Raw genomic sequence first — 11,989 nt, 5'->3', positions numbered from 1 at the left:
CTGTTCGACGTATTGATCAGCTGCCTCATCAATAAATGAAAAGAGCCTCCAGCGCAGCGATGAAATCCTCCTCTGATCCTCGACACGCTCTGATCTCTGATCAGTTCAGCTGTTTGAAGATGAAGAATTACAGTTTTTGCTTTTTTATCTTTGTGGTGGTCGTACGTGTCTTTTTGGTGGTTTCGAGTCTCTTTGTGGTGGTTTTGAGTCTCTTTGTGGTGGTTTTAGTTTCTCTGTGGTGGTTTTGAGTCTTGATGTTGTCGTTTTGCCTCTGTCTCTCTTAATTTCACTGCTATCTAATAATTATCTGCCATATATAATTATGGCAGTATGAGCGGTGTTGGACTGATGACAAGACAGACGTGGACATCTTTAGGCCTTGTTTCCAGCATGGCAGAAACATGAGAGACAAAGCAGTCCATGATGGGAAGTATTGCCCTCATTGGTGCACAGTCTCTCTCTCTCTCTGTCTCTCTCTCGCTCTCTCTTTCTGTCTCTCCCTCTCTCTCTCTCTCTCTTTCTCTCTCCGTCCTCTCGTTCTGTCCTTCGAGGTCCTGATCAGAAAGCTGCTCAGGGTTTCATCTGCTTCATTAAAATGCTTCGCCCTCAGGCGGCTGCGTCGCTTCACAAGCCTCATGCATTTATACAGGTGTTAGATAAGGTAAGCCCAACACACACACACACACACACACACTGTAATCAAGGTAAAGCCTGGCGAGTCAGCACAGACCTGCAGCAGGGTTTGAGAGGAGAGTCATCTCACTCTGATGTTTGATTTTTCTCTATTTGAATATTATATCTGACCTGTTGTGTCCTACAGAGTCTCACTTGATTCAGATCATTTCAACTGTCCAGTAGAAACCACACATCTCCAGATGTTCCTCGAACAGCTGCTGAAACTAGAAAACTTCTGTCTAAAAGCACAGAAGAAAAAGCAAAACATTGGTAGTTGATCAGTTTTCATGGATGTTTTGTGGGTTTTATTATCCTGATTAAACGTAAACACTCTTTTTCTGTCTTTTTAATTAAACTCTATTAAATTCAGTTTAATTCCTTATCAGCGCAGCATGTTAATGTTCTCGTTAAGGCCTCAGTGATGATAATAAAACCACCAATCAAACATTTTGTTTTTTCATCTGCGTGATGCGTTTAAAACCTGAGCTGCTGAATTATCCCACATGAGGGTTTAAAGGTTTAACTCCTTCACAGTGGACTGCTTTAATTAGGATTTGAAGGGACTGAATAGGAAAATGAGACATTCATTTATAGTGAAAGACTGTGACTGTGAGTCTCTGAAAATAATAGCTTTGAAAATGTTGTTTTATGTAAATTTGCTGTCAACAGACATAAATCAGGATGAGTGACGATCAAACAGGAATATATTTTACTATCACATAATGGTGCCAGTTGCATCATAAAAAAACAATTCATATTGTTTCCAATAAATAATATATCAAGAAAAGATACAAGACAAGTCAACAGTGATAAATAATCACAATAAAATCATTTTCTAAATCATAACTAAACATTTAAAGGTTTGTGGCAGCGATGATCATCCTGACTTCTACTCGTTTTATTATATTGCTCTTTAAAATAACTTGTGTTTTATACAGAATCGCAGGTTCTTTTTTATGTATTAGGTTTGTTTTTGATAGAGATGTTCAGATAATCATTGTCCCTTCTCAATACTGGTTTGATACCTGAACTTGCAGAGGAGTTCTGGTCTCTGGATCTTCATTAGAGCAGAGTCTCCCTCTAGTGTTCACCAACACAAACTACAAACACAAAGACAGAGACGGAAGTCTTTGTCCCTTGATGACATTACAGTTTGTTTTTTACACACAACCAGCGCTGTAAGAAGTATTCACATTGTTTACTTCAGTAATACTGACACCACATTACAAATACTCAATTAAAGGTCGAAGTCCTGAATTCAAAAGTCTAAAAGTAATATCAGAAAAATTAATTTGAAAGGTATTTATGGATGAATTTAATATAATTTAATCTAATGCAGCACAGTCCACCTCTGTCTCCTAGGTGAAATGCTGGTAATGCAACTTTAAATAGCAAGTTTACACCCTTTCTCTTCTCTGTTTTACTTCACATCTTTGTACACTACATTGGATGTGTTTTGAACACCTTTTAGATCTCCAAACTGGCAATGAATAGAAAAGATTAGTATAATATTGGCAAGCATCAACTTCAGCTTCTCCAACAGGCTAACATCAATGTTTCTCCAACAGGCTAACATCAATGTTTCTCCAACAGGCTAACATCAATGTTTCCCCAACAGGCTAACATCAATGTTTCCCCAACAGGCTAACATCAATGTTTCCCCAACAGGCTAACATCAATGTTTCCCCAACAGGCTAACATCAATGTTTCTCCAACAGGCTAACATCAATGTTTCTCCAACAGGCTAACATCAATGTTTCCCCAACAGGCTAACATCAATGTTTCCCCAACAGGCTAACATCAATGTTTCCCCAACAGGCTAACATCAATGTTTCTCCAACAGGCTAACATCAATGTTTCCCCAACACGCTAACATCAATGTTTGTCCAACTTGCTAACATCAATGTTTCTCCAACACGCTAACATCAATGTTTCTCCAACAGTCTAACATCAATGTTTCTCCAACAGGCTAACATCAATGTTTCCCCAACACGCTAACATCAATGTTTGTCCAACTTGTTAACATCAATGTTTCTCCAACAGGCTAACATCAATGTTTCCCCAACACGCTAACATCAATGTTTGTCCAACTTGCTAACATCAATGTTTCTCCAACACGCTAACATCAATGTTTCCCCAACACGCTAACATCAATGTTTGTCCAACTTGTTAACATCAATGTTTCTCCAACAGGCTAACATCAATGTTTCCCCAACAGGCTAACATCAATGTTTCTCCAACAGGTTAACATCAATGTTTCTAGAAAAAGGCTAACATCAATGTTTCCCCAACACGCTAACATCAATGTTTCTCCGATAGGCTAACATCAATGTTTCCCCAACACGCTAACATCAATGTTTCTGTGGGGAAATTGAGGGCAGAAAATTTAACCCCAGCCCAATGCAGTTAAATTGTGGACCTTACACTGAGGGGGAGGTATAATCAAAGTGAGTATCCTGAGGGGACCATGGTGGGCCCATAGCATGCCCACTAGGGGCCCACTTGGGAGTCACTGTCCACACTTCCAGCAGTATGGCAGAAGTCAGGCCGTGTGTCAGTTTGAGCTGGATTGAAGCAGTCCTGTGCTGCTCTGTATACTCAGTGTATTTGTATGCGTTGGTGGCCAAGGACAATTCAACAAATCAGGAAATGATTAGCCTAATACACAAACCCAGCAATGTCCTTGTGAAATCCTACACCCTGACCTGAAATCCCCTTTGGACCTGCAGAGGCGTACCCTGGCAAATATTGCTTGCCTAACTCTGAGGGGGGAAAAAATAGTTTTATGTAAATACTGGAAAAAAAACAGAAGCCACCAGCAGCTTGTTTAAAGGCTGACCGGCTCGCATGAGGCAGTCATTGGACCTCCAAGACGTGCAGCTTTCATCTTAGATCTCTGTGTTTCTCTGAAGCTGATCATCTGTAGCATCATGAATCTGTGGCTCAGCAGTCATTTCCTGGTAGCGGGGCTGTTTCTGAGCAGCTCAGCTCTGACACCTGAAGAATGCCAGCCTTTGATCACACCTTTGTCTCTGGCTGACCCCGCCATGGTAAGCCTTCATCTGACTGTGTCTGTCTATTAGGCTTTAACTTTGAAGCAGAATTCAGCTATTTGGGGAAGTCTTCCTCAGCTTGTGCCTTTAGCGTTAGTGTTACATTTGAGTCAGAGCTGAGGATACATTTCTCTTGAGAGGTCCAATATTCGGCCCAATTTCCATTCTTGAATGATGTTTGTGTCTGCTGTCTCTAACTGACTTCCTGTTTGTGTGCAGATGTACGGCAGGCTGAACTTGATCATGGGTTACACTGATAATGAAATATATACCAACATCCTGAGGGTGACCCAGAGCATGTGGTTGAATATCACCCCGTCACCATCCAGCAGCAATACAGTTATTTTTTCTCAGGAGAACAAGATGTGAGTCGTTAACAATTAAACATCAAACGTATAAATACACAGCGTAATACGTTCTGTAAATGATGGATTAATCAAAATATATGTTTAACATTTCTAGCATTGAAATGAGGGCACTTTATTATGTTCTATCCACTGAAGGACACACTAAAAAGTTCAGGAGCAATACTTTTAGTAATAGTGAAGTAATGACATCTTGACCTCAGGAGTAGTTTGACAAAACAATTCTAACTTAATGTCCACTTACTTACTAGCATTCAAGCAGATGACTCAGTCTTCAGCAGTGGGAGGAATCTTAACTCTTTAATCTGACGTGGATGAGAAGTTATAAAACAGCTGTTAGAGTATGAACTCACCTCTTCCTCGTGTCTCTTGTCTCAGAAACGGAAGCTGCGTGTCCGCAAAGGTCAACACAACCATTGACGGCAACACTGTATCAATGATACGTAAGTTACAACACGATACTGGAGGTTCTACATCTTTATTTTGTACATTCTGTCAGTGAGAGAATCCAGCTGGAGAGATCGTGTTTCTGACTGGTTACAAGCTGCAGACTCATCACATGTCGTTCTGCTGACTTCAGATGCTTGTAGAGTTTCAACCAACTGAAGAATATGAAGCAGCTGTGGATGACAGCCACTGTCAGGAATCAAACACTAAACTTCTGCTGCATACAGACGCTTCATTTGTTTAAATTCAAGAATAAGAATTGTGTTAAACACAAAATCAGTTTCAGGAAAGTTTACAGGAAACACGTTCTTAGATTTCAGTCTCAGCGCTAAATAAACAGTTTCTGTTTCAGATGGACAATATTGTTTCTTTCATTTCAAATGTTCCCACTTTGTTTCTGTCCTCAGTCAGCAACATCACATCGATGTTCCACTTGTTGCCGACTTTTGACGGCTATGCGCTCATGAGCCTGAACAGCACGATCAGGAACCTCGAAAAACTGGTGAGCATGCTGAACGTCAACAGCAACGCTACAGCTGAGGAGGTCAACATCCACGCTCTTTATCTGATGGGTAAGAAGGAACGAGCCTGAGGGAAGTTATGTATAAATATTAGTGCTGGGCAAGTTAACGCGTTATTATCGCGTTAACGCATTCATTAATTAACGCCGACAATTATTTTATCGCGCGTTAACACAGTTTTTTTTTTAATTATTAAGTGGACATTTTTAACACAAAAACCGGCAGCGAACGGTGAACAGCTGTTTGTGTGGCGTCTCTTCCTTCTGGTGCCGCCCTCCCCCCCACCGGGTGACACGCCCGGTCCAGAACCATCGGTCTCTCTCTCTCTCTCTCTCTCTCTCTCTCTCTCTCGCTCTCTCTCTCTCTCTCTCTCTCTCTCTCGCTCTCTCTCTCTCTCGCTCTCTCTCTCTCTCTCTCTCACTCTCTCTCTCTCGCTCTCTCTCTCTCTCTCTCTCTCTCTCTCTCTCTCTCTCGTGCGCGCACGATCATCTCGTTACAGGATCGTGACAATATCAAAATCCATATTGTCGTGTTTTTAAATGAACATATAAGCACGAGAGAACAAACTGCTCTTAACTGCAACTCTTTATTAGCATAACTTCCTCATGCAGGTTACTGCCATGGTACAGACTACAGGTTCCATGCTTCACCTACACTCCCCTGGGTCCTAAGCCCCTCCCTGTACAGCTTCTTATCACCCTCTATGTACCAACGTACATTTATAACAAATACCACACATATTACGGTAATCAGCGTTGCATATGTGTCTGACCACAATACCAAAAAAAGCAAAAAATAAATGATTAATTTAAATTATTGTTTTAGAGTTTTTAAAGTGTTTTGTGTGTAATATGTATAATAAGCATCATTTAGTATCACTACTGAGAATTTAACAAACATAAAAACATGACGTAGATAGGTTTGCAGTTTTCAAGGTGTATATTTAAATATCATCTCTTACACACATGAAGATAAAGATGTGAACACCGGCTGAATATCTATTATCAGAATCATTATAACTGTGTTATAACTGCTGCTGTGTAAAGAGAATACTGCTGCTAACAAGAACCTGATGTTTTTAAAGTGTTTAAACCAAATGTTATTGACCTTTAGTTCATATAGCAGTACTTAAAAAGTACTTTAAATAAAAGTGCACAATACACTACTTTTGAATTCATTATTGAACTTTGCCATAACAATGAGATTAATCGCGATTAAAAATTGTAAATGTTGCCCAGCACTAATAAATATATATAAAACACATTTCATATCTGAAACATTGATCCTGTTTTGATGTTTTGTCTCCAGGAAATGGAACGGCCCTGAAGGACTCTGACATGGAACATTTCAAGAGGCAGGCGAGCTGCTTCGGCTTCTTCAAAGAACCCGACTTCATCTACGACCCCAAGAACGGTGCTTCACCTTTTAAAGCTGTCTGAGTAATGCATGACATGAAGACGTGTGATGACGCACAGAACTGATCTCTTTGTCTTTCTCTCTGCAGGTTTCTGTGCTGAAGGCGAGGGGCGTCAGATATTCGGAAACTAAGAACAACATTCATCAATGTTTCAATCTGAACTAAGTAAAGAGACAAAATGACTCAAAACGTTGAACGTGTGGCTCGTTTTTAATCCTAATCTCATGAAATGGTTTAACACCGAGGTTTTCTAACTGTGAAGCGCCTCCCCAGTGAGGAGTCATAACTCAGTCAACACACAAACATGAAACACACATTTTATGATTCAATGCAATTTACACCTTCTGGGAATATCTTTATCTCTGATGTCCATCAAGAATAAACTTCTATAAATCATGAGAAAAAATGATAATATAAGAACGCTTCAGAACTTGCCTGAGATACTGACTCCACAACTTTATCTGTGCTCGTTAGTCTGTTAGTGCTAGTTAGCATCAACAACTACTGCGCTAGCTTCTCCAACAGGCTAACATCACCTGCACTTCATGGAAGAGGCTTCATTTGTTTAACAGCGAGCACACAACAAGAAATATATTTATCTTTAACATGACAAAAAAGAACATTAACAGCTGAGCAGCATCTCACGTATGAGGAGCCACTCTGCGGCGTACTATTGGTACACTGGGTACACTGTGGGTACAAAGTGGGTACACTGTGGGTATCCTGTGGGTATACTGTGGGTATACTTGGGGTATATTGGGTGTATATTGTGGGTATACTGTGGGTACACTGTGGGTAAACTGGGGGTATATTGTGGGTAAACTGGGGGTAAACTGGGGGTATACTGGGGGTATACTTTGGGGGTACGCTGTGGGTAGACTGTGGGTATACTGTGGGTTTACTGTGGGTACACTGTGGGTATACTGGGGGTATACTTGGGGTATATTGGGTGTATATTGTGGGTATACTGGGGGTACACTTTGGGGGTACGCTGTGGGTAGACTGTGGGTATACTGTGGGTTTACTGTGGGTACACTGTGGGTATACTGGGGGTATACTTGGGGTATATTGGGTGTATATTGTGGGTATACTGTGGGTACACTGTGGGTACACTGGGGGTATACTGGGGGTATACTGTGGGTACACTGTGGGTAAACTGGGGGTATATTGTGGGTAAACTGGGGGTAAACTGGGGGTATACTGGGGGTACACTTTGGGGGTACGCTGTGGGTAGACTGTGGGTATACTGTGGGTTTACTGTGGGTTTACTGTGGGTACACTTTGGTTAGGGTAAAGCTATTTTTGCCTTTGTTTATTTCTTCATTGTCACACGCATTTTTTTGTTTAGTTTTTTTCCTGTTTTATTTTGAAGTTCCCTGCCTCATGTGTCCCGTGTTCACTTCACTTCCTACTTTTGTATTTTTCCCGCCTTTGTGATTGTCTGCCCCTGATTGAACCCTCCTGTGTCTAATCACCTGCACCTCTCCAGTGTATTTAAACCCTGTTCCTCTGTCTCAGTGTTGGTTCGTCTGCTCTGCAATGCTTCCCGGTATGTTCGGTGCTGTGTTCCCTGCTACCGTGTATGAATCCCTCGTCCTTTTTTCCCCTGAATTATCAGATTTTTAGTTACTCACTTTTGGACCCGCCTTTGTAAGTTTCTGTTTCAGACTATTCTTTATTAAATTCATTATTATTAAATTGTTCCATATCCTTCTGTCCTGCTGCTGAGTCTACCTGCATTTGGGTCCCCTGCTACCTTTTTTGCCCTGACGTGACATTTATCAAAAACCTCTACATCATCTGACCAGCAGGTGGCACTATAAGCATGGGCAGTGAGGGTGGTATGAAACTCAGGTGCTGTTCATGCGTTTGCTAGAATAAATCTGCACACAAGTTGACAGAAGTATCTTCCTGCGCTCCTTTCTTCAGCTCTCAACTGGACCAGGTTCCCTGAGGCTTGAGGCCGGTAACATACTCAGTGTGTTTGCAAGTGATGTAGACCAAAGACAATTCAACAAATCAGGAAATGATTAGCCTAATACACAAACCCAGCAATGTCCTTGTGAAATCCTACACCCTGACCTGAAATCCCCTTTGGACCTGCAGAGGCGTACCCTGGCAAATATTGCTTGCCTAACTCTGAGGGGGAAAAAAATACTTTTATGTAAATACTGGAAAAAAACAGAAGCCACCAGCAGCTTGTTTAAAGGCTGACCGGCTCGCATGAGGCAGTCATTGGACCTCCAAGACGTGCAGCTTTCATCTTAGATCTCTGTGTTTCTCTGAAGCTGATCATCTGTAGCATCATGAATCTGTGGCTCAGCAGTCATTTCCTGGTAGCGGGGCTGTTTCTGAGCAGCTCAGCTCTGACACCTGAAGAATGCCAGCCTTTGATCACACCTTTGTCTCTGGCTGACCCCGCCATGGTAAGCCTTCATCTGACTGTGTCTGTCTATTAGGCTTTAACTTTGAAGCAGAATTCAGCTATTTGGGGAAGTCTTCCTCAGCTTGTGCCTTTAGCGTTAGCGTTACATTTGAGTCAGAGCTGAGGATACATTTCTCTTGAGAGGTCCAATATTCGGCCCAATTTCCATTCTTGAATGATGTTTGTGTCTGCTGTCTCTAACTGACTTCCTGTTTGTGTGCAGATGTACGGCAGGCTGAACTTGATCATGGGTTACACTGATAATGAAATATATAACGACGTCCTGAAGATGACCCAGAGCATGTGGTTGAATATCACCCCGTCACCATCCAGCAGCAATACAGTTATTTTTTCTCAGGAGAACAAGATGTGAGTCGTTAACAATTAAACATCAAACGTATAAATACACAGCGTAATACGTTCTGTAAATGATGGATTAATCAAAATATATGTTTAACATTTCTAGCATTGAAATGAGGGCACTTTATTATGTTCTATCCACTGAAGGACACAATAAAAAGTTCAGGAGCAATACTTTTAGTAATAGTGAAGTAATGACATCTTGACCTCAGGAGTAGTTTGACAAAACAATTCTAACTCAATGTCCACTTACTTACTAGCATTCAAGCAGATGACTCAGTCTTCAGCAGTGGGAGGAATCTTAACTCTTTAAGCTGACGTCGATGAGAAGTTATAAAACAGCTGTTAGAGTATGAACCCACCTCTTCCTCATGTCTCTTGTCTCAGAAACGGAAGCTGCGTGTCCGCAAAGGTCAACACAACCATTGACGGCAACACTGGATCAATGATATGTAAGTTACAACACGATACTGGAGGTTCTACATCTTTGTTGTGTTCGTTCTGTTAGTCAGACAGTCCAGAGATCATGTTTCTGACTGATTACAAGCTGCAAACAAACAAACAAACTCAGGATTTCAACCACAAGACCGGTATTCGAGACCACAGTTTCATGAAGCGTTGAGTTATTATGTTGTTACATTTGTGAGGTTCTTCCTCAACCTAGCTAAGTTGTTTTGTTGTCTATAGTTTTAACTGCCACCATGACAGAACTCGCTGCGAAGACGTCGTGGTCTTCTCACTATTTTTATGAGCCCAAGTTGGACTTTTTCCTCCAGCGCCATCATCAGGTCAACATTATACTTTGTTGAATGACAAAATTCCTGCAGAACTAATGACATTCCCATCAGCCTCAGCTGTACTTTGTGTTTGCTGATTAGCTAATGTTAGCATGCTAACATGCAGAGATGGGCAAAAATACCAATATCAAAATGTATTTTGATACAAAATACCCCTCAAATAAATGTATCAAAATAAAATACAAAATACTGGTGCCAGAAAATACAATACATGTATTTTGTATTTAAAATATAGGAAATACTTTTTTCTGGATTTTCCGTTTTCTCACAATTTGGTATAGCAGAGCATTCAGGTTTGGGCTATATAATATAATTATATATAATGTACACAAAGTTCGGGTGAAGCCCACTAAAAGGAAGAACAGTCACAGAATGTCAGTGTAACTAAGCACATCTGTGCTTGTTGATGGTCCTTCTTGAACATCATCTTGCTGAGGCATGTTGTCCACCTGGCCAACTGTAGAATGTATGAAATAATAAAACTAAGAATACTTTCATAATATGCCTTTTAAATAAAATAAATTGGATATTTAATGTTTTTTAGTTTTTTTTTAACAAATGGACATCTACTGTCATAGCCTGGCTAACTGTGAACTATATTATCTGCCAGTAATTGATATGGCATTATGACATTCACATTGAGAAGATACAGCATAACTTGTAATACTGTGCAAGATTAGATGGTCAGACGTCTCTTGATAAGGTTATCATGAACATACAAGCTCTCAATCTCCCTCTTCCTTTAGCTAGCTACTCCACTGATAAGTTAACTTGCTAAACACTGGCTATGCACTAGCCTAGACAGCATGCTAGCGTCATTAGCATGTTAGCATCGATCGCTAGCTTGATATTATAACCATCACCATGTTTATACAATAGGCTATGTAGCCAGACCCAGACATCAATTATACATCAAGCTAGTTGACATCTGTCACACTCAGATACAATATTTACCTTAACAGACAATCTGTTGAACTTGAAGATCTGAAGACTGAACTCGTGAACTGTTTTTTGATTTGTGGAGAAAGTATTTTGAGTATTTTAAATACAAAATGACTCCACTCTAAAGTATTTTGTTACAAATTACGTTCGATTTTTATCGGCCCTATCAAATACAAATTACAAAATACTCAAAAGTAATTGAAATACGTATTTCAAATACAAGTAATAGAAATACTGCCCATCTCTGCTAACATGCCATGCTAAGATGGTCAACCTGATAAACATTAGCATCTTAGTTTCATCATTGAGAGCGTGTAGCATTTTAGCTCGACCACCACCGTGCATAAGTACGTAGCATGGCTTTAGACTATTTCATCTTTTATAATCACTGATTTTTCGGATTTTGTTTCTGTTGTCAGACTTGAACAGCACCTCGGCGTTCCAAATTCTACCCGGCTTTGACGGCTTTCTTGTCTTCAGCTGTCAAAACACCCTCAGAAACGTGGACAGAATGCTAAGCTTGCTAAAACTCAACAGAAAGACTACAGTGAAGGAGCTCAACCTCCGTGCTCTTTATCTGATGGGTAGGAAGGAACAAGCCTGAGAGAAAATATGTATAAATATATATAAAACACATTTCATATCTGAAACATTGACCCTGTTTTGATGTTTTGACTCCAGGAAATGGAACGGCCCTGAAGGACTCTGACATGGAACATTTCAAGAGGCAGGCGAGCTGCCTCGGCTTCTCCAAAGAACCCGACTTCATCTACGACCCCAAGAACAGTGCTTCACCTTTTAAAGCTGTCTGAGTAATGCATGACATGAAGACGTGTGATGACGCACAGAACTGATCTCTTTGTCTTTCTCTCTGCAGGTTTCTGTGCTGAAGGCGAGGGGCGTCAGATATTCGGAAACTAAGAACAACATTCATGAATGTTTCAATCTGAAACTAAGTAAAGAGACAAAAAGACTCAAAACGTTCAA

The 11,989-nt window shown here is 40.6% G+C and overlaps 2 protein-coding genes across 2 annotated transcripts; both read left to right on the top strand.

Moving 5' to 3' along the window:
* Positions 1-3,605: 3,605 nt before the first annotated feature.
* Positions 3,606-6,609, top strand: LOC142931599 (uncharacterized). The gene is made up of 6 exons (XM_076075597.1): positions 3,606-3,725; positions 3,948-4,093; positions 4,472-4,536; positions 4,948-5,112; positions 6,370-6,474; positions 6,566-6,609. Exons 1-6 carry the CDS (start codon positions 3,606-3,608, stop codon positions 6,607-6,609), a joined length of 645 nt encoding a protein of 214 aa, XP_075931712.1.
* Positions 6,610-8,784: 2,175 nt separating this feature from the next.
* LOC142931618 (uncharacterized) lies at positions 8,785-11,923 on the top strand. The gene is made up of 6 exons (XM_076075614.1): positions 8,785-8,904; positions 9,127-9,272; positions 9,651-9,715; positions 11,422-11,586; positions 11,684-11,788; positions 11,880-11,923. The coding sequence occupies exons 1-6, from the start codon at positions 8,785-8,787 to the stop codon at positions 11,921-11,923; spliced, it is 645 nt and encodes a 214-aa protein (XP_075931729.1).
* Positions 11,924-11,989: the final 66 nt, after the last annotated feature.

This window comes from Anarhichas minor, unplaced genomic scaffold (assembly GCF_050575085.1).
Source record: "Anarhichas minor isolate MPS153535 unplaced genomic scaffold, ASM5057508v1 ptg000053l, whole genome shotgun sequence".
Lineage (NCBI taxonomy): Eukaryota > Metazoa > Chordata > Actinopteri > Perciformes > Anarhichadidae > Anarhichas > Anarhichas minor.
This window is presented reverse-complemented; position numbering and strand designations above follow the sequence as displayed.